At 37.0% G+C, this 26,980-nt stretch overlaps 2 protein-coding genes across 4 annotated transcripts; one reads left to right on the top strand and one right to left on the bottom strand.

Annotated features, from left to right (window-relative positions):
• Positions 1-195: 195 nt before the first annotated feature.
• On the top strand, positions 196-7,746 carry PJVK (pejvakin). The gene is made up of 6 exons (XM_047772973.1): positions 196-1,226; positions 1,976-2,171; positions 2,699-2,840; positions 4,543-4,660; positions 7,144-7,242; positions 7,432-7,746. The coding sequence occupies exons 1-6, from the start codon at positions 1,016-1,018 to the stop codon at positions 7,722-7,724; spliced, it is 1,059 nt and encodes a 352-aa protein (XP_047628929.1). The 5' UTR covers positions 196-1,015; the 3' UTR covers positions 7,725-7,746.
• Positions 7,747-11,075: 3,329 nt separating this feature from the next.
• On the bottom strand, positions 11,076-25,798 carry FKBP7 (FKBP prolyl isomerase 7). Of its 3 annotated transcripts, none has more exons than XM_047772978.1 (4): positions 25,388-25,798; positions 24,265-24,416; positions 17,231-17,361; positions 11,076-11,404 (listed from the first exon to the last, which is right to left on the bottom strand). In XM_047772978.1, exons 1-4 carry the CDS (start codon positions 25,594-25,596, stop codon positions 11,243-11,245), a joined length of 654 nt encoding a protein of 217 aa, XP_047628934.1. In that variant the 5' UTR covers positions 25,597-25,798; the 3' UTR covers positions 11,076-11,242. The 3 variants fall into 3 exon arrangements, with proteins under 3 accessions (XP_047628934.1, XP_047628933.1, XP_047628935.1); XM_047772977.1 differs by having other exon boundaries at positions 17,231-17,364; positions 25,388-25,717; XM_047772979.1 differs by lacking the exon at positions 11,076-11,404 and adding an exon at positions 16,702-16,997 and having other exon boundaries at positions 17,231-17,364.
• Between the last annotated feature and the right edge of the window lie 1,182 nt (positions 25,799-26,980).

The following is a 26,980-nucleotide window of genomic DNA, read 5'->3' on the forward strand; positions in this document are numbered from 1 at the left end:
CCTGCCCTTGCTCAGTGGGTTAACGATCCGGCGTTGCCATGAGCTGTGGTGTAGGTTGCAGACGCGGCTTGGATCTCGCGTTGGTGTCGCTCTGGCGTAGGCCGGGGGCTACAGCTCCGATTGGACCCCTAGCCTGGGAACCTCCATATGCTGCGGGAGCGGCCCAAAGAAATAGCAAAAAGACAAAAAAAAAAAACCCAAAAAAAAAAAACACAAAAAAACAAGCCTAAACTTTATATACTTCTCTAAAGGTTGAGTAACCGAGATAATTATGAAACAAAAATAAATGCAGCAGGACCCTATGTGTCATCTCCAGCATAAGAAATCCCTAGCTCAGAGTTTATTCAGTTATATGTAATATGACTTAGTGTTTTATAAAGTTCTGCATATATTTGTTTCCGTATATTCTGCGAATTTATTTTTATATTAATCACTTGGTTTCGTAAACGTACAAGGAAAAATGAATGAAATGTTCAAAGAATGAACTGAATGAATGTTCAAAGAAATCTTAAGGATTTGTAAGAGTACTTTTCTGTTGCCAAAATTATTGTAATGGACTTGTGAAGGAATTCCCTTTGGACTAGATCCATTGTTGGTGGTGTCCAGGGCTCATGTTAGTGGCTAAATTGCATTGTTCCCCATAGGGCCATATGCTTCATTAAAACCTGGAAAATCACTATCACCTGTGACCCTCATCAAGGACATTGGTGATATTTAAAAATTATTAAGTTTTCTGTGTATATTTTAGTGTTATAGACTACTATTCCAAATTAGACTTGCTTTTAGTATATCATTTTACACAGTTAATCTATAATTCATTACCTGAGCACACCAGGGGAGGCAGTGTTGTAAACTGTAGACTGGTAAGCCCCTTGGTGAAACCATGCTTTGTATTTTTAACATGAATAATTATATTTAAAATCAAGCAAAACTTAGTTTTATGCCTGGTTTTCTTTGAAAATATGTATTTGTTATCCAAGGATTGCAGTTTATGACATTTTGATGCTTTATTAATATGTTTGCTGCTGCTACCAAGAGCTTTGTTAAGCAAGTTGGAGATGGAGGGAGATTAGTTCCTGTTCCAAGCCTCAGTGAGGCTGACAAATACCAACCTCTAAGTCTGGTGGTAAAAAAGAAGCGGTGTTTTCTGTTTCCTAGATATAAATTTACCTCAACACCTTTTACACTGAAAGATATTCTTCTAGGAGACAGAGAAATTTCAGCTGGTAAGTTTAAATGTCTGTTTTGGAGTGACATTTTTATATAATACATAATATAGCTCTTTCAGCTATATTATCAGTAATCTAAAATATGTTGTATATGCTGCCTGTGTTTGTAATATTTACATTTTCATTGATAAAGGTAACTCATTTTTAATAATAATATTAAGATCAGCAATGTCTAAAGTTTATATAGTATCAAATCTCTTATTGGTTGAATAATATCAAATGTATTTTTAAGATTATTTATTGTATAATTTAATTTCAGTTCTTTTATAACTTGATTTAATCAAATCAGCTTAGGATATGGCATAATATTTTTCTTTTTCTATAAAATGGAGGTATTATTTAGTCTTACCTCTCACATGGTTAAATGAGATGCAAGTCATTTATATTTATTTTTTGATGAAGTTATTATGGTTGGTAAACAAATGTATTATAGGCTAGATTAGAAATTGATATTTTAACAATTTTTTCTTATAAGCACTTGTTTTTCTTTCAACTAGCCAGTGAATCTTGATGCTTAAGTATTCTATAGGCTGAACAAAGAATTCAAGTTCATTTAAAGTACTCTGGGATATTTATTTCTTCTTGTTGTCAAATTAATTGAATAACTGTTTTAAATCCTGGCTTGAATGTTGCATTTCTTGTCATTTGGGTAATCAAGTCTTAAATAATAAAGTAATGTGTTACTTTATATAATCTACATTAGCTGAATTCAAGATAGTTAAAATATTAATTTATTTTTCTTAAAGGTATTTCATCTTATCAGTTGTTGAATTATGAAGATGAATCAGATGTTTCACTCTATGGAAGGAAAGGTAACCACATTGTGAATGACGTTGGGATTAACGTTACTGGATCAGATTCCATTGCAGTAAAAGCTTCATTTGGTGTTGTAACCAAACATGAAGTGGAAGTATCAACACTACTCAAGGAAATTACTACCCGGTTGGTATAATAATCCTTGATATAATGCAATGTTTGCACTAAATATTTTAAATATATAGACTTCATTACAAAGAATGCTTAAAACACTGTTATATTTTACTAGTGTAATTTGTTTATTTGTTTGAAATACTACAAATTAGTAATATATCCAAACTTTGGATAAGTTTAGATATCCAGAATCATTTGGTTTAAACAATATTTAATTGTTCTGCAAAACTGCTTTAGCTCTGCATGCATTTGCTTAACTATTAGATGAAAATAATTCAAAAATCTGCTTGCAACAAATATACTAAGAGCATCTTCCTCTAACAGACTTGTATAATAAGCATGTTTTAAGAACATAGAAAGAAGAAGCAGATTATTAAATTTCTTTCGAATGTACTTTATGATGTATATTAAGTCTGTCTGGATTTACTACTTTTAATTAAGGTGGATCATGAATAATAACACATGATAAGCAAAAACTGTACTTGATTGTATGTAAGTAGAAGTTACAGATTGTTGTGAATGTGTCTTTTCTATTTTAGAAAAATTAATTTTGACCACAGTTTGATACGTCAGTCAAGGAGCAGCAGAAAGGCAGTATTATGTGTGGTCATGGAAAGCATTCGAACCACACGACAGTGCTCTCTCTCTGTACATGCTGGAATTCGTGGGGAAGCCATGCGGGTAAACCACACTCATTAGACTTCTCATGCTAGAAAGCTGCAATGGGAATTTTTTACAGTTCTTAATTTTTTTTTTGTCTTTTTGTTGTTGTTGTTGTTGCTATTTCTTGGGCCGCTTCCGCGGCATATGGAGGTTCCCAGGCTAGGGGTTGAATCGGAGCTGTAGCCACCGGCCTATGCCAGAGCCACAGCAACGCAGGATCCGAGCCGCGTCTGCAACCTGCACCACAGCTCACGGCTACGCCAGATCGTCAACCCACTGAGCAAGGGCAGGGACCGAACCCGCAACCTCATGGTTCCTAGTCGGATTCGTTAACCACTGCACCACGACGGGAACTCCCAGTTCTTAATTTTTAATAAACCTGTGTATTCTGTCAAATATTCAGATTAAAGAGCTGTAGTTGTACATAGGATTTTGCCCAGTAATTTTTTTTTAGATTGTCGAAAAAAGATCCAAGAAAATATGGATTATAAATGTGTAAAATAATGTAAGCAAAACACTAATGCTTGTGAAATAATGTGCACAATGGAGTCCCTCATATTACTACTTAAATGCTGTTTTAAGAATGAAAATTGAGGCGTTCCCATTGTGGCTCAGTGGAAATGAACCCGTCTAGTTTCCATGAAGATGCGGGTTTGATCCCTGGCCTTGTTCAGTGGGTTAATGATCTGGCATTGTCACGAGCTGTAGTGTAGGTCACAAACGTGGCTCGGATCCTGCGTTGCTGTGGCTATGGTGTAAGCCAGCAGAAGAATAAAAATTGGTTATTTTGAATTGTTTGATTTTATTTTTAAGTAATGTAGTTTATGCTTGAATTTTTAGAAGTTGAGTTTATATTTTTATATTAAATTGATTTTTCTAGGAGTTCCTTGGTGGTCTAGCGGTTAAGAACTCAGCATTGTCATTACTGTGGCTTGGCTTTGATCCCTGGCCTGGGAACTTCCACATGCCTCAGGCCTGGCTAAATAAATAAATACATACATACATATATACATAAATTTTTCTAAAGTAATATTATCAGCGGCCAAACATGCTTCATTAAGTGTTAAATCCTTTTAAAAAGTCTTGAAAGTTATTTGTGTTTTTTAGCTCAATTGTGATATTATTTGTCCTTGTCATCCACCTAATAATGACTTGATTTGTTTTATTAAAATCAATTGTTAGAAAGATAGGGTCCAATAATCTTTTCAAGTCTTTGCAAATGAAGTTCTGTTTAGTGGTGACATTTAAGTAGCCACCAAATTGTTAACACTGGATCATTTTGGGGGCATGAACTGAATGAAACATTCATTTAATCGTTGATTGCTCTGGAAAGCTGTGGAAAGCTCTAGGGACTTTGGAACAGTGGACTGGGTAGGCTAAAAACAATTGTAGCACTTAAAAGCAGTTGGTTTGCAGTTGAAAGAAAAAGGTTTCTATGCCAGAGAGTACTACTGTTGTGGTAGCATCAATATTTGGCTCTGATATAAAATAAATGAGAAAGTGGGGAGAAGTATTTCCTAATATAGATCATGAGTCCCCATTGGACCATTTATTTGGATGCTGCTATAAATAGTTTAATTTAGATAGGATAATTCTTTATTCAGATGGGTGGGTTTGTGGTTGTTGTTTTGGTAGGATTGTAGGAAATGTTTTGTTTCTCCAAAAATCTATCCTTACATGTTATGCTCCTTAATAATGTTATTTCATTTATTTAATATAGTTTCATTTTATGGACGAACAGAATCCCAAGGGAAGGGACAAAGCTATTGTTTTTCCAGCACACACAACCATAGCTTTCAGTGTTTTTGAACTCTTCATTTACCTGGATGGTGCCTTTGGTGAGTGAATGATTTGCATGAAACACTGAAAGATTACATTTTTTAAGAAGGATTTGATGAGAAACTCTGTCTCTCTGTCCCTCCATTTCTGTGTGTCTAATAATAAAAGAGTGATGCTCTCAGCACTGTCAATATTATGCTTTGGTGAAGTAACTGGGAAGGACCCTCCAATCCCTACTTACCATTGTCCCTCCCCTGCTTCTTGGTGAAGGTTGTAGACCTCCCATTACCCCACTTATAATTATAGATAAGAGCTAGAATGCAGTCCACTGACAAAGTATTTCTTTGACTTACATGGGAAAATAAAAATGACCTTCTAGTAGGTCATTGTTGATGATGGCAAATTTAGTAGCTAGACAGTAAGATACCTGAAGGTGTCAGGGCACCCAAACTGGGGTACCCCTAGACAACTTTTCTTCAGTTTTTCCTTTCATAGACCCAGCTCTCCCAACCCCAGACTCTCCCTAAAAGCTTCAAGGTACAAATACTTTCCTAGAATTGTCACCTTATATAATACTGCAGTGCATCTCACTTTAAATTTCTACATTTCACAGATTTTAAGATTAGGCGACCAACCAGCTCAAGTCTAGGTATAGCCCAAAGGACTATACACCAAAGGAGCCCCTGAGCCACAATCATTTATAAGCATTTTTAGACCTGTTTTGGTTTCTGCAGTTCTGTCAGAGGAGGGAATAGGGACTCCAGAAATGAAGCAAAACATGCTAATTAAATTTAACCTAGGACACTAAAGGGTATAGCTTTTTGCAGTCCTGTTGATTATTAGGAGTATAAACTGATGTGTCTGATATGTCCATCAAAATTTAAAATTACACATATTGTAGCTTTATTTATACTTTAAGGAATTTATCTGACAGATACGCTTACATATATATGAAATGATATGGGTATAAGGATATTCAGTTTGTAATAGCAAAAGATTGGATATAACCATAAGATGTATTATCAGCAATTAGTTAAGTAACAGTGCATCCACGCAATAGAATACCATGAAGGCATTAAAAATTAGGTAGCATGGAGTTCCCATCATGGCACAGTGGTTAATGAATCCGACTAGGAACCTTGAGGTTGTGGGTTCGATCCCTGGCCTCGCTCAGTGGGTTAAGGATCCGGCATTGCTGTGAGCTGTGGTGTAGGTTGCAGATGCGGCTCGAATCCATCGTTTCTGTGGCTGTGGTGTAGGCTGGCAACTACAGCTCCGATTAGACCCCTAGCCTGGGAATCTCCATATGCTTGGAGTGCGGCCCTAGCAAAGACCAAAAAAAAAAAAAATAGGTAGCACTAAATATTCTGACATGGAACATTCTCTGTGATATTTTAAAGGAATGTGTATATAACTGTTTGAGCCTAAAGAATTATGTAACTCACTTCTTATTGCAGTGGTTCCTATCTCAGGCATACTGGACTTTTGGATGCAGATGAACAATTGAATTGAGAAAACTTCCCTTTTTCCTGTTCTGTGACAGTTACAATGTTGACTTAAGTCCTAAGAAAAAACTTCAGGTTGTGAAATCAAGATGTCTGATCATTTTCCAAATCTCATGCTTTGAAAAGCATTTATAAATCCCAGTCTCAAACTTTACACTCTAGTATTGCTGTTAAGATATACAGCATTTCCTAGTTCATATAATCTTGGTTTTATACCCCCCCCCCACATATATAGGTAATATAGCTGATGCCAGATTTTTCATAAATACTCATCTACTGTAAATATTAGTTCCTCAGAGTTGTTTTTAAAAATTTAGCACAATGTATTAAAATCAAGTGTTAGGAAATTTCATGGTCTCACCTACGATAACTTTTATTTTGGAATTGAACTATTAGTAAATTGTATCTAACTCTGGACCACAGTTTAATTATACCCAGTGCTTTTTTAATTTTTAATTTTTTTTTAATTTTTATTTTTTCCTTTTGGCCACCCTGCAGCATATGGGGTTCCTGGCCCAGGGATCAGATCCGAGGCACAGTTGCAACCTCTGCCACAGCTGTGGCAACACCGGATCCTTAACCATCCTTAACCGACTATGTAGGGCTGGGGATGGAACCTGTGTCCTAGTGCTCCAGAGACGCTGCTAATCCCATTGCACCACAGCAGAAACTCCCTCAGTGCTTTTTAAACTTTCATAAAGTAATTTTCCAATTTTTTTTAAAAAGGGGAATATATACATATTTCTTTATGCTTATAAAATAATACGGAGTATTGCTGCAAGTATAACAACAGTAGTTACCCCTGGGGTATAAAACTGAGGCTGGGGTCAGCATAGACTAGAGACTTATTTGTCACTATATCCTCTTTCTGTACTCTTTGAATTTTGTACCATGTAAATGTTACCTTTTCCAAAAGTATGCAAAATTTAACTTAAAAAAATAAAATGAATGCCATGTACCAGAATGCAGCCGCAACTAAAAGTCCCAATAAAATATGAGTTGTTCAAATTATAACATCTTATAAAATTTTTTTATAGACCTTTGTGTCACTTCAGTGTCAAAAGGAGGATTCGAAAGAGAAGAAACAGCAACATTTGCACTCCTCTACAGATTGCGAAATATACTATTTGAAAGAAGTAGGTCCATTGAAGATTTTTTTTTCAGATTAACACTTGAGTTTATCTCTTTAGTAATTCTATCTTTAAGGGAGAATGTAAATTTAAAAGCCAAAGTTCATGATTGATGGTTTAGATTCATATCCTGATAAGTACAGTTTGTGCATTTTTTATTTGACTTTTAACACATTTCTGTTTTTGTCCTTTTAGATAGAAGAGTGATGGATGCCATTTCTCGTTCACAGCTTTACTTAGATGATCTTTTTTCTGACTCCTATGACAAACCTCTCAGCATGAGGGATATTTCACTCCAAGAAGGGACTCATATCCGAGTTAATTTACTTAATCACAACATTCCAAAAGGACCTTGCATACTCTGTGGCATGGGGAACTTTAAAAGGGAGACGGTTTATGGGTGCTTTCAGTGCTCTGTTGATGGACAGAAGTATGTGAGACTTCATGCAGTTCCTTGTTTTGATGTTTGGCACAAGAGAATGAAATAAAATGGAAAATGAATGTACCGTGCTGCTGTTTCAGGTGCAACTGTGCCACACACACAAAATTATTTGGGTTCACTTTGGTAAGTTGTGGCAAATTAAAGAGGGAAGGGAATGAGAAATTAACCTGTTTGGGCATCATTTTTCTCATCTATAAAGTGGAGGCAATAATAGTTTCTATCTCATAGATCTACTGAGGTTAATAAGGTTGCTTATATTGAAAAAGGTTTAGGAGTTCCTGTTGTGGCTCGGTGGTAACAAACCCAACTAGTATCCCTAGGATGCAGGTTCCGTCCCTGGCCTCGCTCAGTGGGTTAAGGATCCAGTTGTTGCCAAGCTGTGGTGTAGGGTGCAGATGTGGCTAGGATCTGGCATAGCTGTGGCTGTGGTGTAGGCCAGCAGCTGCAGCTCCAATTCAGCCCCTCCAGCAGCTGCAGCTCCCATTCAGCCTCTAGCCGGGGAACCTCTATATGCCACAGATGCAGCCCTGAAAAGCAAAAAGAAAAAAAAAAAAAAGGAAAAGGTTTAAATATAAAATGCAGAATATGGACATTCTTTCATAAAATCTGCCAGGCACTTTAGAAGTATGTTTTGGGATATGGACTATCATTTTAGATAACTTTTTACATAGAGACTTTATTTTTTTATTTTACTTTTTTTGTCTTTTTGCTATTTCTTGGGCTGCTCCCACGGCATATGGAGGTTCCCAGACTAGGGGTTGAATCGGAGCTGTAGCCGCCGGCCTACGCCAGAGCCACAGCAACCCCAGATCCGAGCCGCGTCTGCAACCTACACCACAGCTTGTGGCAACGCCGGATCATTAACCCACTGAGCAAGGGCAGGGACCGAACCCGTAACCTCATGGTTCCTAGTCGGATTTGTTAACCACTGCGCCACGACGGGAACTCCTACATAGAGACTTTAAATGTCGATTTTATTTTTAATTGGTTTTTAATTCAACATTTGACAATAACAAGAGTGCAGAAATGTCAACTTTATGATGCTTTAACTATTGCCCTAAGTCTGGTAAAATGAGAAAAATATGTTAATAATTTAATGCAATCCTAAATGTTTAATTGCAGTATCAAATTAAAAGCACACTGAGTGCGGTGTGGGTTTTTGTGTATACAGTAAAGGGTGACAGAGTAGTAACGGGCTGCCATTCTGCGATGTCACATATATATGTGCTCACTAGTTTTGTAGTTATAAAAAATGACTACTGTCATTTTAAAGTTAAGGCCAGCTGGGACATGTTTATTTCTTTTCTCCTTTGAAAATGTTCAAAACATCTGACATATTTAGTTGTGAGATCATTTTCATTTGCTCTGTAAGACATCTGAAAATTTTTATGCACAAACCTAAATTATTAATTTACTATACACCATTATGAAAATAATTGCAAAGATACTATGTTGAAATTCCAGAACTTAAAGTCTATAGTACAGCACTCACTACTAGGCATATACCTATGAAGGCAGCAAGTAACTGTGTAAATACAAAATACCTGTATACCATATGTATGTAGAATGATTTAAGTTTTACTTTTTAACTATTTGAATATGATTAGAGTTTTAGAGTAAATCTTCATAGTCATTTAACATCATTTATACTTTTTTAAGACATAAGTTTAAAAGCACTTTGTATGAAAACGATGGGGCAAAAAGGTTAGAATTAGAAACAGCTTGTATAATAGAATAATTTCTATAGATAACTTTCATGGCATTTTGTTTAGGCCAGAGTATATGATTCAAATGCGAATATGAGTATACTGATCAAAAAAGGCTCTAGTGACTTTTTTTATATGGATAGAGAGATTGGGGGCAGTTTCCAAACTGAAACATGATATTGTGTTATCAACTTAGTTACTTCAAGGGAGCAGGTTTTTCTGAGGGAAGTAAAGAGATGAAAGTTGGTGGTTGAGTAAGTGAGGAGGAATTATAAAATTGGGTATAGGAATGAAGAAATATTGGGAGGAAAGAAAGTAAATGTTTTTATTTTATGAAGTGTCTAATTCTGTGCTATCATATATGATTATCCTCTAATCTAGTGGTTTTTGTGTTACTCTTAAATTATAGGATTTCTGGCAGTATATTTTAAAAGATTGAAAGGTGAACAATGAACAAGGGTTTGGAAAAGGAAAGTTTCAGAAAATGGAAAAAGCTTTGTTTTGAACTCACTTGTTGCGAATAGAGCTATTTACCACCTAACCACACTTTTCTATGTATGCAATAGGCAAAATCTTACATGTTCCAATAAATATGTGTCCTTTCTTGGGCACCAATATGATCTTTTACAGCATATCTTACTTCTTATTCTCTACAAGTTGGAGCACAATGATTTGACCATGGCACAAAATTGTCATGGCACTTACTGTATATCCTAATTTGCATCCTCATTTGATATCCTCACGTATCCTCATGTGCAAAATAAATTCTGCACATTTCTCAAAAATTTGATGGCATACCAGCATATAATGCTCATTCATGATTAATAAGAACATTGTGAAATGAAGTGACATAGGATAGAGATACTTAGAGAAAGGGAGACTATGAAACACCAAGCATCAATTTGAAACTATCAAGAAAAAAAGTTAGGGGAGTACCCACTGTGGCTCAATGGGATCAGTGCTGTCTCTGAAGCTCTGGGATGCAGGTTCAATATCCAGCCCAGCACAGTGGGTTAAGGATCCAATAATGTTGCAGCCGTGGCATAGGTTACAATTGTGGCTCAGATCTGATCCTTGGCCCAGGAACTCCATAGGCTGCATGGTGGCCAAAAAAAGAAAAAAAAAGTTGGGGATGGTAAACACAAAGGCCTCTGAAAAGGAAGAGGCGTAGCACATTTATAATGATGTCTAAGGGAATGCAAGTCACTGGTACAGACTTTATGATGCCTTCCCAAACAAAGCCTTTGATCTGTTCAAATATCTTTCAATTAACCATTGAAACAAATACCAAGGACAGAAACTTGCTCCAAAAAGTACAGAAACTATGTTGAGGCTGTCTGTGGGACAGTTATACAACTAATACTTTCCTGCATGCATACTAAATGATTCTTTGGTCCTATGATTTTTTTTTAATCTCACTATCCATAATGCTATGAAATGTATAAACAAATTAAATGTTAATTCCTGGGTCCCTATGATATTTTTAAAATATAGGGTACTTTAAATATTAAAAATTGGATATTTACATATTTATACATGCTGTCAAGTTTGGGAAGAGCTTATAGATTTTGACATAAATGTTTTCCTATAACCTAAAGGGAAAAAATTGCCCACTGGGACACAGAGATTGGTTTCACAATCGTATTAACATAATAAAGCAATAGGAAACACAATCATGCCTTACTTGAAAGTTAAATTTTGCACAATAGCTTTGCATTTATTATTCCAAAATTACATGTATTGAGGAGATCAAAATATGGTCATGGAAGAAAAATAGAAAATACAACTCAGAGAAAAGTGACTTGTTTTATTTATAAAGTACAGCAAGTAGCTAAGAAAATTTAGAAATAAAAATATGCTATAGTTCATCATGTTGATACACATTGTATTCCTTAGAAGAAATAAAGCCATCACCATCATGGTCATTCTTCTTGAAAATATCTTCTAAAACTGCATTCTGATATGATTTGTCACGTGGCTTCTCATCTTTTTCAAATTCCTTTTTCAGGTAATGATTTATCTAGAGGGCCAAAATAATATTTCTTTATTAAAAGATATCACAATACATTTTCAGCAACTTGCAGAAAATGTTTGCATAAAGAAACTCATATCTATGACTACTTCTAATTGATACAAAAATTTAAAAAGCTATTTGAAGTTTTATTTTTTCAATCTTTGAAACAATTTTCTGAAAAGAAACAGATTATCTTCCCCCAAGGTTATAGGTGGTTAGTGGTACATACTCAGAGATTAACATCAGAATTGAATTTTGTTAAAACTAAATGCTTTCCAATGATCTACACTATCCACATTATCAAAGGGAATTCAACTCACTCTTAGGGATTTCCATTAGTGAATAAAATCCAATTTGGCATTCCTATAATCTCTAAAATTATTGTTTTCTTTTGTTTTGTTTTTGGCCACATTCACAGCATGTAGAAGTTCCCTGGCCAGGGGTTGAACCCTCGCCACAGCAGTGACAATCCTGGGTCCTTAACCCACTGAGCCACCAGGGAACTCCCAATACGTATGTTATATAATAAACCCAGCTATAGGTTTTTAAAGTAAAATTTAATTTTCTTAATTTTTCTATGCTTCTACAGCACTCCCCCAATCTATAAACTATGACGATCTATAATAATAATGTCAAAGAACAGGTGTTCTGAAGTATTCCCTTCTCCCTATATAATATGACATTTCTCTAAGTAAAGACACATTAGTGTATTAGCTAACATGGTAGCTATTAGCCACATATAACCATTAAGCACTTGAAATGTGGTATATCAAATTGAGAAAAACTATTGTAAGGGTAAAATACACAACAAATTTTGAGGACAATAAAAAAGTATCTCATTGACAATTTTTATATTGGTCTCACGTTGAAATGGCAACATTTTAGATATAAGCTAAGCAAAACACTAAAATTACATAATTTCTTTTTACTTTTTAAGATGTGGCTACTAAAACTAAAATTATTTATGTGACTCAATTATACTTCCATTGGAAATTACACATATATGAATGAATTACATATTATATATTAAGATATAATAACTAAAGAGAAATGGACAATGATTTGGAGATAGTGTTAAGCAAGGCTGTGTATTTACTTTTTTTGTATTGAAGTATAGTTGATTTGTAATGTTTCAGGTGTGTAGCAGATCAAGTTAGTTATACATATATCTGTCTTCTTTTTCAGGTTCTTTTCCATTATAAGTTATTAAAGATATTGAATATAGTTCCCTGTGCTATGTAGTAGGTCCTTGTTGTCTATTTTATATTTAGTAATGTATATTTATTGATCCCATATTCCCAACATATCTCTCTCCCTTTTTCCTTTGGTAACATAAGTTTGTTTTTGAAGACTATGAGTCTATTTCTCTTTTATAAATAAGTTCATTTGTATCCTTTTTTTAAATTCCACATATAAGTGATATCATATCTTTGTCTTTCTGTCTGACTTAACTTCCTTAGTATGAAGTACTAATTAATCTCCAGGTCCATTCCATCCAGGATGCTGCAAATGACATTATTTCATTCTTTTTCATGGCTGAATAATATTCCATTGTGTGTGCGTGTGTGTGTGTGTGTGTGTGTGCACATTCATCTGTGGACACACACATGAATGGTTGCTGACATGTCTTTATCCATTCATCTATTGATGAACAATTAAGTTGCTGGCATGTCTTGACTAATATAATCAAGTGCTGCTATGAACAATGGGGTACATGTATCTTTTCTAATTATTTTCATCTTTTCCAGATATATGCCCAGGAGTGGGACTGCAGGATCATATGGTAAGTTTTTTAAGAAAACTCCATACATTTATCCATAGCGGCTGTACGAGTTTACGTTCCCATCAACAGTGTAGGAGGGTTCCTTTTTCTCCACACCCTCCTAGGCTGGGTAGTTTAGAATAAAGTGGTTTTTAAAGGATGAACTTGAATCCTGCGAGGGTTTTAGCAATACATATCCCAAACTCAATCCATCACAAGTAGAGTTTACTTTAGAATGATCAGTGGATTTTAATGAAGTTCTCAAATGGGACTTAGGTCCTATATGAGATGCATTTTTTTTTCTTCCAGTCGAAACTTGGCTGATACAGCTGTAAAGTTTTAAATGGCCTCGAATATGTCTTGGTTTCTATGTAAGTAAGTATATATAACCAATAATGCCACTTCTTAGTATTTTGACTTGCAATATCTCAATACTTTTCTAGTCACTCTATTGAAGAGGTACAAAAAGGAAGTAGGTAAGAACATGACCTTAATTTTGCTGGCAATAGGCTCCACACTATTTCCACTTTGTAATTTAATAAAAATATTAGGTTTCCCTTCTCTCCCATCTTGCTTATACTGAAGAAATAACTGACTAGATCTTTCTGACAATGATATTCATATTTCAAATCCATATTCTACCATGTACAGGGTGTGTGATTTTAGATAAATAATTTAACCTCCTTGTATCTCAGTTCTGTTATCTATAAAAGAAGGGAAATAGTATCTACATTTTAGTGAGGATCAGTCATATTTATGGGTGTCAATAAGAGATAGCTATTGTTATCATTCAAACATATGAAAATCACTCTTACTCATCTAGTGATAGTGCAGCTGAGAAACACCGGGCAAACTGTAGCCCAGCAGGTCACTGCTTTGGCCATTCTCTACTTTTATTTTCCAGAAAAGAACTGAAAAATCCCCTAAGGTCTACTGAGGCATATTAATATTGATGGATGCATCTCCTGGTATGCAAGTAATATTGAGTGGTCTGTGTAAACAAGCTGAGCTCTTTGGTACTAAGTAAATTCATCTGCAGCTGCTGTTCAATCTAAAGGGGATGATAAGGGGTCAACAGAAAGAGAATACTGGGAATGGTTTGCCACCCCTCTAATTGCTGCTGCTCTTAAGGAACAGGATGTGTTTCCATTCCTTTGTTCCTTTTCCATCATTGATCTACCAGAGTTTTTACTAATGTCATGGAGGAGGCATGGATGGACCTAGAGGTATTAAATTAAGTGAAATAAATCAGAAAAAGACAAATAACATATAACTTGCAATGCAGAAGTATAGTTGATTTGTAATGTTTCAGGTGTGTAGCAGATCAAGTTAGTTAAACATATATCTGTCTTATTTTTCAGGTTCTTTTCCATTATAAGTTATTAAAGATATTGAATATAGTCCCTGGCCTTGCTCAGTGGGTCGAGGATCTGGCGTTGTCTTGAGCTGTGGTCTAGGTTGCAGTCGCGGCTCAGATCCCAAGTTGCTGTGGCTCTGGTGTAGGCTGGCAGCTACAGCTCCGATTCAACCCCTAGCCTGGGAACCTCCATATGCCGTGGGAGCGGCCCAAGAAATGGCAAAAAGACAAAATAAATAAATAAAATATGATACGAATGAACTTATTTACAAAACAGACAACAGACTCAGAGACATACAAAACAAACGTATGGTTACCAAAGAGGAAAGAGGGTGGAAGAGGGATAATTTGTAGGAATTTGGGATTAGCAGATACAAACTACTATATATGAAGTAGATAAACAATAAGATCCTACTGTATAGCACAGGGAACTACATTAAATACCCTATAATAAAGCATAATGGAAAAGAATATGAAAAAGAATATGTATAACTGAATCAGTTTGCTGTATGCCAAAAACTAATACAAAATTGTAAATCAGCTATATTTCAATTTAAAAAATATATGTATATGTCATGGAGGAGAAAGTGGAATTAGGGCAGGGAAACCACTGGAGGAGAGGAAAAAAAAAACAGAGAAAAGGGGCTTTCTCTTATTATTTGGAATCAGTGACCTGGTTGTTGCCTTTTATTACTTACTTAGTGGTTTAGTTATACATGTCAGACTGCCTCCAAAGAAGGGGGGAGACAACTGGGTTATCCCAACTAACCAAAAAAAGTATAGTCAGTGGAACTAAGTAAGGCATCAGACTCCAACAGAACAAACATTAGCCATGAAAAACATCCATGATAGAAATTCCCTGAAAGAAACAGGGTGGACTCAAGGTTGGAGCCCAGTAGTGGAGCCAGATGGCTGGGGTTGCAGTCTTGTCCTGACACTTAGAGCTGTGGGACCTTCAACTGGTTACCAAATCTGTCTGGGTGTCATTTTCTCCTACAAAATGGAGATGGTAACAGTAGCATCTACCTCATAAATTGTCATGAGTTTACATACTATAGGTTTATAATTCTACCTGGCATTGAGAAATTGTGGGAAAAAAATAGCTATCTATTATTATGATGCCAAGAGTTTTTAAAAAATATGTGTTCATTTTAAGTTTTATGTGTATAGCAAATTTCAACTTCTGATTGTACTACAGCATGCTCACCACCAAAAGTTCAGCTTCCATCTATCACCATAGAGTTGACCCTCTTTACCCATTTAACCCTCACTTCCCCTCTCTCCCTCTGGCAACCACGACTCTGTTCTCTGTATGTGTTTGTTTAGTTTGATTTGTTCATATGTTGAACAAATATTCCATATTAGAGTGAAATCATATGGTATTTGTCTTTTCCTGTCCAACTTACTTTACCTAGTATAATACTCTCATGGTCCATCCATGTGGTTGTGAATGGCACATTCACAGGTTTCATCTTTTTTTTTTTTTGTCTTTTTGCTATTTCTTTGGGCCGCTCCTGCGGCATATGGAGGTTCCCAGGCTAGGGGTCGAATCTGAGCCGTAGCCACCGGCCTATGCCAGAGCCACAGCAATGCGGGATCCGAGCCGCGTCTGCAACCTACACCACAGCTCACGGCAACGCCGGATCGTTAACCCACTGAGCAAGGGCAGGGACCGAACCCACAACCTCATGGTTCCTAGTCGGATTCGTTAACCACTGCGCCACGACGGGAACTCCACGGGTTTCATCTTTGTTTTATGGCTGAGTTATATTCCATTGTATATGTATGACACATGTTCTTGATTCATTCATCAAGTTGTTTCCAAATCTTGGCTGTTGTAGGTAATACTGTAATGAACATGTGGGTGCATATATCTTTTTGAAATAGTGTTTTTGTATTTTTTAGGTAAATACCCAGAACTGGAATAGTTGGATCATATGGTAAATTTTTTTTTTTTTTCTTTTTAAGCTGCCCCACGGCATATGGAAGCTTCTGGGCCAGGGATCGAATCTGAGTTGGCACTGTGGCCTATGCCCCAGTTGCAGCAACATTGGATCCTTAATCCACTGTACCAGGGATCAAACCAGTGCCTCCACAGAGACAAGCTGGATCATTATCCCACTGTGCCACCATGGAAACTCCTGGTAGTTCTATCCTTAATTTTTTGAGGAAACTTCATACTGTTTTCCATAGTGGCTACATCTCAAGATCTTTATTAATCCCTCAATTCATATATATGACTAACTGGGATGCAGAAGCGGGGTAACTAAACCCCTGGTTCCTGTTTACCAACTTTCTGGGCTACACAGTTCAAATTCTTGCTGGATATTTTAACGATCTCATGTAATCCTCACAATCTTATGAGGTGGGAATTATTTGCCCTGTTACACATTCCTAGTGCTGCTTGAAAAAGATCTTCTCCTGTAGTCTATATGCTGGAAGTGCCATGTAGAGATTGGTTTGGTATTTTAATGACCCTCCTGCAAGGAGAAAAGAAAATAAACCAGTTGACTCAGTTTCAAGTTGTATATTAAAAAAGCACATTTTCTCCCTGAAATTCAGTGTTTTTTGTTTTTGTTTTTTTTGTAACCAGCTCTACAAGAACAAAGTAATCAGCCCATACTAGGTAGAAGTTAAAATAACAGTTGTAACACTGATATATTTAAATAGTAATAAAAAATTAGACTGTACATATGAAATCTTTTTGAATTACCTCAGTTTTAGAGAGTTGTCTGTCATTGTCCGTGTCTATCTGTTTAAATGTTTCAATGCTTCGTGGTCCTTTGGTCACAGCATAAAGTTCAATCTCAAAAATCAATGTTGCATTAGGTGGAATCTTGCTTTCTGCTAAAGGTATAAATGTTAATGGTTTAACTTACATGAAGATAATGTTCAAATATTTATTCACACATAGCCATTATAGCATTATGATTATATTATTTAATTTTTAAAAAATCTTTTTAGGGCCGCACCCATGGCATATGGAAGTTCCCAGGCTAGGGGTTGAATCAGAGCTGTAGCTGCTAGCCTACACCACAGCTCATGGCCATGCTGGATCCTTAACCCACTGAGCCAGGCCAGGGAAACCAGTTGGGTTCATTACCGCTGAGCCATGATGGGAACTCCTTACTTCATATTTTTATTTATTTATTTATTTATTTATTTATTTATTTTTTTATCTTTTTGCTATTTCTTTGGGCCGCTCCCGCGGCATATGGAGGTTCCCAGGCTAGGGGTCAAATCGGAGCTGTAGCCACCGGCCTACGCCAGAGCCACAGCAATGCAGGATCCGAGCCGCGTCTGCAACCTACACCACAGCTCACGGCAACGCCGGATCGTTAACCCACTGAGCAAGGGCAGGGACCGAACCCGCAACCTCATGGTTCCTAGTTGGATTCGTTAACCACTGCGCCACGACGGGAACTCCCTTATTTCATATTTTTAAAAATTGTCTTCTAAGTATTTCTTAGGAACATTTTCCCCATGTATTTTAAAACCAAGTCAGTTCCAAGGACTTAGAGGACCATTATTTCCTGATTAAATGGAAATAAAATATAAATCATGTAATATTTATTTATTTATTTATTTATTTTTGTCTTTTCTAGGGCCGCACCCATGGCATATGGAGGTTCCCAGGCTAGGGGTCTAATTGGAGCTGTGGCTGCTGTGTCTGCAACTTACACCACAGCTCACTGGATCCTTAACCCACTGAGCAAGGCAAGGGATCAAACCGCAACCTCATGGTTCCTACTCAGATTTGTCAACTACTGAGCTACGATGGGAACTTCAAAATCATGTAATTTTTATTAATATACCCCAACATTATACAGGAGAGAGCTAGTGCAGAGAAAAAATTAATGGGCAGAAAAAAATTTCAAAAGTCAGTATCTTTTAGAGAATGATTTTGTTTAGTTATTTGGAAGTATGAGTAAAATATATGTATTAGTATACTGGTCTTTCAAATTCTTTACAGACAAAAAATAGTGTGGTAACAAACCAATAACAATTTTATGAAGAAATTTCTAATCACAATAAGAACTTTAAAGTATTAAGTTAAGTAGTTCTCTTTAATAAAGTTACTCTATTAACTGATATCACACATGATTTTAGCAAGCTATGGGCTATTTCAGATGGTCACTCATAAAAATGACCTGCAGAAATGACTTACTAAGAGGCAGTAGGTGACTTGTGTCACCAGTACCTTATAGTCACTCAAATATTTGTTGAATGAATGGCCTCTAATCACTTATTTAAAAAATGGCTAAGTTTGTTCTTTGAAGGAAATAGCAGTTTCTTTAATGAGAGAGTAGAGAATTCTTGCTGAAGTATTTATATAATCCAAAGCAAAAGTTTGAAAGTTACAGCTAAAAGTGGATCAGTCATGGCCATGTCCAGGACATAGAAAAATCTACCCATGTATTACATACATATAATGCATGACTTTACAGTAACAGAGCTAGACATTGACTCAGTGATCATTTTTACAAAACTCATTCCTCTTCTGTCTAGTTATAATCTCTTTATATCAGAGAAAATAACTTCTGATAGTAATTAAAAACAGATTCAAAGCACAAATTCAAACTTCTTAAGAAAAAATATTATGAGTCAAAGTTTCCAAAAAATTCTTTTGTAGACATAAAATATATTGCCAATTAAGTTTTTTCCTTCGAAAACATTATAGTATAAAGAAGAGAAAGCTATGCATTTGCCTAGGATTACTTGTATTTAGAGAAGCAGATCAAAGAAGTAGGAGTTAATGTAAAGAATCTATACATACCACATGTACTGTTAATTAAAGCATTAGTAAGTCACATGCATTTCAGGACATGCAGAGGTGCTCTGTGACATCAGGTGAGGATATTGCACAGAGGAAAAGACTTCTTCAAGTACTACCTAAAATAAAGTTATAGCTAATATCAGGTCTTAATAACAACTTATTTCAAAAAGCTTATTCCATCAAGATATTGTTTGTTAAGCAGTGATTTATGGTCTACATAGCAACTTTTACGATAACCAAGTCCAAGCTATTATTAAGCTATTATAGGTTGTGTAGGAAAAGTAGTAGTTAACTACATTGCAAAAAACACACTTTTGTTGGGCCTTAGTTTCCTTATGTGTAAACTTGAGGTATTGGTGGTGTTACTTGTGAGATTCATTATTTTTGTATTTCTTGAAGACACCTCAAACTGAATATGAACTAACTTCTTCAAATCAAATTGCTACCTTTTTTTTTTTTTTTTCTTTTTAGGGCCGCACCACCGCATATGGAAGTTCCCAGGCTAGGGGTTGAATCAGAGCTGTAGATCACAGCCACAGCCACAACATTGCTACATTTTTGCAGCAACAATTATTTATAGCTTAGGTAGCCTGAATAACCATTCATATGCAGGCATAAATTAGTTTACAAAAAGGAGAAACTAAGTAGTCGTTTGCCACATGGTAACAGGACCCAGGATGAGCACCTATTGATGAGGGTTGTGGGTGCTCTGGTAGCAGGCAGAATGTGGAAGTATCTACAAGAGGCAAGGAGAAATTCTGAAAATGAAATTAAAGGGACTGAAAGTCAAACTCTGCCTGTATCATTTTGCCTAGCATTGGCCTCAACCTGTGACAGCTCTTTTAGGACAAAAATGCATTCAAGTTAACTTATATTCAATTTTCTCTCTTAGGTTCCTTTACAACTAAAAATAAGAAACATAAATTATGATGTGGAAGCTATTTTGATGGAACAAAATGACTGGCTAAAAGCTTTTTTTTTTTTTTTTTTCTGGTCTTTTTAGGGCTGCACCTGTGGCATGTGGAGGTTCCCAGGCTAGGGGTTAAATCGGAGCTATAGCTGCTGGCCTACACCACAGCCACAGCCACACCAGATCCGAGCTGCATTTGTGACCTACACCACAGCTTATGGCAATGCCGGATCTTTAACCCACTGAGCGAGGTCAGGGATCAAACCTGTGTCCTCACGGATACAAGTCAGATTTGTTTCCACTAAGCCATGATGGGAACTCCTGCTAAAAGCTTTGAAAATGAAGCTATGGTTATCCAGAACTGTCTCTTTTAGGAATTTTAAATCTGAGTGGGTTTGACTTTGTACACTAACTTCCCTCCAGTCCAGTCTGGGGCAGTGATCTGCTGCATTTGCTGGAAGAAACAGGTGAAGGGCACATTCCTCCTACTGAGTAAACCACCAGCCTCAAAGGGGGCATGCCATTTCAATGAGATATTGTGGAATAAAGACAATATTTCATCATAGAATGTCTTTAATTACTTTAATTATGTACTAAATATTGTAAATAGGTGGATTTAGGAAGGGCTCTAAATAGAATAAGGAGGTAACAATTCTTTCTTTATAATCTTCACACAGCAACAGGAAGCAAGGACCCAAGGGAGAATGCAAGATGGAAACCAGGCCTCTGACATACTACCCATTTTCTCTCTTTTTAAAAATTTTCTCTATTCTGCTCCACTTTTAATTTTAGTGATTTTTAAAAATTTAATTTCGGAAAAATTAGTACATATCTTCCTCTGACTTATTTCACTTAGCCTAATACCCTCTAAGTTGATCCAGGTTGTTGCAAATGGCAAGATTTCAATCTGTTTTTATGGCTCAGTGTTATTGCTGTGTGTGTGTGTGTGTGTGTGTGTGTGTGTGTGTGTGTGTGTGATATCACATGTTCTTTATCCATTTACCTATTGATGGGCATTTAGTCTGCTTCCATGTCTTGACTATTGTAAATAATGCTGCGATGAGCACTGGGGTGCATGTATCTTTTTGAATTAGTGTTTTCATTTTCTTCAGATAAATACCCAGGAGGGGAACTGCTGGATCATGTGGTAGTTCTATTTTTATGAGGAACCTTTATATTATTTTCCATTGTGGCTGTAGCAATTTATATTTCCACCAACAGGGATGTTATGTACAGCCAAGGGAATATAGTCAATAATACTATAATAACTCTGTATAGTGTGCAATTTATAAATATATCAAGTCACTATGTTTTATACCTAAAACTAATACAATATTTTAAGTTAACTCTACTTCATTAAAAAATTTAATACATGCACATGGTAAAAAAATTAAACAGTACAGTATATTATAGCATGAGAAGAAATTTCATCCTTGACCCTCAGGTTTCCTCCCCAGGAGCATTTAATGTCATCAGATTGTGTATGATACATGATGCATATGTAAAATTCCCCTTCTCACACTGAGGATAGGGGATTCTTTCTGCATTGTTCACTGCTTTATGCTCAGTGCCTAGAACAGAGGCTGGCTCTGATGTTCAATAAATATTCCTTACAGGAATATATTCTATCCTATTTTATTTTTTAACATTTTAATAAATGTGGCTCTACTTTATTCTTACTGGCTGCATAATAATTCACTGAATAGAGATAGCATAAGTTAGTCAACTAATTTCCTATTGAAGGATATAGTATGCAGTCTTTTGCTACCCCCAAAAAGTTTGCAGTGAATATGCTTTAAGATACACCTTGGTGTGTATTCCTGGGAATGGAACTATGGGATCAGAGGATATATGCATTTAAAATTTGGGTAGAAATTGCTAGATAAGTTGAATGATTCATATTCTCAGCAATAATGCAGTTTTTTTTTTTTTGTCTTTTTGCTATTTCTTGGGCCGCTCCCATGGTATATGGAAATTCCCAGGCTAGGGGTCCAATCGGAGCTGTAGCCGCCGGCCTACACCAGAGCGACAGCAACTCGGGATCCAAGCCACGTCTGCAACCTACACCACAGCTCAGGGCAACGCCAGATCGTTAACCCACTGAGCAAGACCAGGGACCGAACCCGCAACCTCATGGTTCCTAGTCGGATTTGTTAACCACTGCGCCACGATGGGAACTCCAATAATGAAGTTTTTCCATACCTTTGTCAACTTTTCTGTCTTTGCTAATCTGATGGGTAAAAATGGTGTCTTATTTTTAATTTCTTTTAATTATGAATAGAATTAAGTATTCCCATAGATATACAGGTCATTTGTATTTTTTGGTTAGTGGGCCATTTGTTTATAAATTCGCCCATTTCTAGGACAGGCTTCTACACATGTTTATACATGCTGCACACATTTTCCCCATTTATCTGCTTTCCCTAGGTTCTCGGATCTCACTCCAGGGTTTTAAAAATAGGTAAGATATTGAGACAAGCAGTTCATTTCTTCCACATTTTCAAGGCTTCTCCAGCATTTGGATAATGGTTATATTTCAGATGTTCTTTTTTACAATGTTACAATACTGTCCTTTTATTCTAAAATCATATGTTCCACTTTCCTGAGTTTTATGAATCTGACTTTGGTACTGCTTACCAAAAGTATTTACTACAGACGTTTATGTAATACTTAATAAAATAACATATACTAAAATAAAAAAATGACTAAGCTAGAGCTTATAAAATATACATCATCATTATGAATATTGCCACTCTTGGGGGGGGGGGTAAAGAACTCTAGCTAGAGATCTGTATTGCAACAATGTCTTATTTTCTTGATGTGTAAAAAGAAAGGATCAGACTACACCCAGCAGAGCTAAAGTTTATTGGACCTTATAGTCTATAATTATTTCCTCTTTGATTTTAATGTTTTTTAGCAATTCAAAAAATTTTAATTATGGGAAAATACAAGTAACATAAAATTTACCATTGTAACCATTTTAGGTGAATAGTTGGGTGGTGTTAAGTACATCCACACTGCAGCCAATCTTTACAAGTACTTCATTTTTATACGCATTAGATAATAATTCCCTATCTACCCTCTCCCCAGACTCTGTCAACCACCCTTTTCTTCCTGGCTCTATGAATTTTACTTTTCTAGGTACCTCATATAAGTGGGTCGTACTGTATTTGCTTTTTGTGTTTGGCTTATTTCACTTAGCATTATGTACTCAAGATTTACCCATGTTGTAGTGTGTTTTAGTGTGCTGTGGCATGTCAGAGTTTCCTTCTTTTTATTTTAATTTAATTTAATTTAATTTAATTTTTTTGTCTTTTTGCTATTTCTTGTGCTGCTCCCGCGGCATATGGAGGTTCCCAGGCTAGAGGTCTAATCGGAGCTGTAGCCACCAGCCTATGCCAGAGCCACAGCAACGCAGGATCCGAGCCGCGTCTGCAACCCACACCACAGCTCACGGCAACGCCGGAATGTTAACCCATTGAGCAAGTGCAGGGACCGAACCCGCAACATCATGGCTCCTAGTCGGATTCGTCAACCACTGCACCATGACGGGAACTCCAGAGTTTCCTTCTTTTTAAACACTGAATAATATTCCATTGAATGCCACAATTTGTTTATCTATTCATCTGTCAATGGACATGGGTTATTTTCTGTTTTTGGCTATTTTGAATAGTGCTGCTATGAACGTGATTATACAGATATAACTTCAAGACTCTGCTTTCAATTTTTTTTGACTGTGTACCCAGAAGTGTATGATTTATTTTTAAATATAACTTAGAGATATACATTTTTTTTTCTTTTTAAAACTGCACCCAGGGCATATGAAAGTTCCCAGGCTAGGAGTGGAATTGGAGCTACAGCTGCCAGCCTATGCCACAGCCACAGCAACGTAGGATCTGAGCCATATCTGCGACCTACACCACAGCTCAAGGCAATGTCAGATCCTTAACCCACTGAGCAAGGCCAGGAATTCAACCCGAGCCCTCATGGTTACTAGTAGGGTTCATTACAGCTGAGCCAGGACTGGAAGTCCCGAGATATACATATTAAAACACCTTACCATAGCCTTCCTTTCCATATGCAAAGGAAGGGGGTATAATCACTTTTCGCTTCTCTCCAGGGCACATATCCATCATGGCAATGTCTAGGCCTTTTATGACTTGTCCAACACCAAGAACAAACCATTTGGGGTGGCCTTCATTTTGTGTCCGACTATAATTAAAAATAACACCTAGGTAAGTTGGTTTCAAGAAAAATAAAATCAAAATTTAAAATACAGCTGATCATTTAGTTCCAATTTAATACTGGAGTCCTCTCTAGCCATCTCTTTTGCTATATTAAGACTACTTCTGAACCCCCTGGTGGGGTGTTTGGCTCAAACGTCCCTCCTAATAGCTAGGTAGAGGTATAATTTGCCCAAAGTTAGTCATTAGGAGTCATCTCATTTTCTTTTTTATTGTTATCTTTACAACAACTACTCAATGGTTAACCTTTTAATGGGTCTCCTACCCCTATCTAGCTGCATGGCTTGTCCAAATAACTTATTTTACCATTATGGGCTATTTTCTTCTAAATCGAAAGAAGAGTCTCCAATCCTATTTTTATAGGGTAGCAGCACACAAGGAGAAAAGACATCCTACGTCTGAGTAATAAAACATGGATTAAATCAGAGTAGTGGTGGGATGAGAGGAATGGGAAGGGCATAGGGAAAGTCACCAAGGAAAGTCGCTGTTGTAGTGGCTTCTCTATACAGGTGGAAAGTGGCTTGACAGTAAATATTGTGCTTCTGAAGCCCGGATAATGTTTCTTAAAACTACCCTACGAAATCTTCTGTAAAGAGACTCTAGCCCACAGCCAAGAGAAGTGTGAACATTCTTACAATAACTTACTTCTGTAGGTCCCAAGAGTAGTGGTGGTGGTCCAGGGTGTGTGTGTGTGAATGTAACGTATTTTTGATAACTTCTTGGGCTAACATTTTCAATCAATTAAAAGATAATATTCTATTTATTAGGGAACGATTGTATCAAATCTGATTCCCCCTCCCCCTAGAAATGAAAGGTTCAACTCTTACCGTTAAAAAACAAGAACGAACAAACCAACCAACAAATTAGTCTTCTGGTTGGTGTAGGGAGGGTAGATTTAGTGCATCAACTGACGCGGGAGCCGTTCGGATCATCTCCTACCTGCAGTAGAATTTCGAGCCGTCTTTAGCCAAGAAGCCGTCGTAATGTGCATTTAGCAGGTCTCCCTTTCTGCTTGTCTTAGAGCAGTTTTCTGGACGATGCAAAACTTCTATTTTCACTTCCTCTGTGCTCTCCTCCGTCTTTTGTCCCTGAGCAGTAAAAATGCCCCACACGTAAAAGAAAATGATTAATCTAAATAAAAAATGCATGATCGTTGGAGTGGGCCCCAGACGGCCACCGCTTTCCCCGATGCGTGTCACTCGCGTGCAGTGGCAGCCCTGGCAGTCAGGTATCGCCACGTGGCAGGCATTGTCTACGTCACAAAGGGCAGGGGCCCTGTGGATGCGTGGCCCCGCCCCCTTTCCCAGAGGCACGCCTAGCCGCAGAATTTTTGTGGGTTGGCTTGGGATCTTGTCCCTGTTGGTACCCCACCCTCTGGTTGGCTGTCCTCAGTCGCTAAGGCAACACTGCACCCTTGCACCTCTATTTCCTCCCTAAGTCCGCGTATTTCACAGCCAGTTTCCTTAGGGGTCCATAGTAACGCTCGCGTAACCTTTTGAAACCGGCAAAAGACAAAATAAAAAAACTAGCTTGGGATGTTGTAGCTGGAGAATAGGACTTTCATTTCTGGGCGTGAAAGGATTCTCCTTATATCCCTAGAGAACTGGTGGGCATGGGGGGGACATTCTGCTTTTGGGGTGTTTTTGAAGCGCCTTCTCCGCGTCAGAGTCGTGCTTTTAAGAGGTTCCAGGCTATACCTCACGCTGGTAAACATGAGTGCTTTTGCTCCCCGCCCAGTTAAAGGCGTTTCCCAAGAGCCAACTCCTTGATTCCACAGCAGTTGCAGGTTTGCGTTTCCTTCCCTCAACACTTGGGGTCGCCCTTGACTTGAGGGCTTACTGAGGTCTGGGAAAAGCTCTTGACAGGGTGGCTTTTCTTACAAACTCTGCGAGATGGGTGATTATCCACAATCACGCAGACGAGAACACGACGTAATTTGAGTATTGGGCATTCTGTTTCAACCTAACAGTTAATACACAGCAGGGATATGACCAAGTCCGACACAAAGCCAGCCTTACATCCCCACCTTCAACATTTTAGTATGAAAAACTTTCCTATAGAACAAATGAACTTTGCTATGCCGTCACCTCGACTTCTACTTGGATGCTACCATTAACGTTTAAAAGTATTCGATTTATTACATATCCATCTGTCAATTCACTTTATTTTCAAGTGAATACCCAAAGGCTTTTACCCAAACCAGAAGAACTTCAGCGAAGGCCTGGATTGGGTGTTATCTAGGGGAGGTTGCTTAAGAGGAGGCGTTATCCACCTTGGTGATGCTGAGAAAAGCCGCAGCACTGAGCCTGCGATATCTATAGATCTGAAAATTGTCATTTATGTAAGACGATGATCATTTTCCAAACAGGATTTTAAAAATTATAAAGGCTAGGAAAGCCCCTATTTTTTGAGTAAAATAAACTCCAAAGTTTTCTTCCATGCTTTATATTTAAATGAAGTTATGGCTACCTAATATTCATTGTCGGTGTGGTAATTCCTTGGGGCCCCTCGCGGTTCCTTGCCGGGGGAATC

This window comes from Phacochoerus africanus, chromosome 3, assembly GCF_016906955.1.
Source record: "Phacochoerus africanus isolate WHEZ1 chromosome 3, ROS_Pafr_v1, whole genome shotgun sequence".
NCBI classification, from domain to species: Eukaryota; Metazoa; Chordata; class Mammalia; order Artiodactyla; family Suidae; genus Phacochoerus; species Phacochoerus africanus.

Coding starts and splice junctions, on each gene's coding strand:
- PJVK (XM_047772973.1), top strand. CDS start 1,016: ATGTTTGCTGCTGCTACCAAGAGCTTTGTTAAGCAAGTTGGAGATGGA. Junction 1,227..1,975: donor AGACAGAGAAATTTCAGCTG/GTAAGTTTAAAT, acceptor TTTTTCTTAAAG/GTATTTCATCTTATCAGTTG. Junction 2,172..2,698: donor CTCAAGGAAATTACTACCCG/GTTGGTATAATA, acceptor TTTCTATTTTAG/AAAAATTAATTTTGACCACA.
- FKBP7 (XM_047772977.1), bottom strand. CDS start 25,596: ATGCATTTTTTATTTAGATTAATCATTTTCTTTTACGTGTGGGGCATT. Junction 24,417..25,387: donor GGCTCGAAATTCTACTGCAG/GTAGGAGATGAT, acceptor TTTTAATTATAG/TCGGACACAAAATGAAGGCC. Junction 17,365..24,264: donor ATATGGAAAGGAAGGCTATG/GTAAGGTGTTTT, acceptor TTATACCTTTAG/CAGAAAGCAAGATTCCACCT.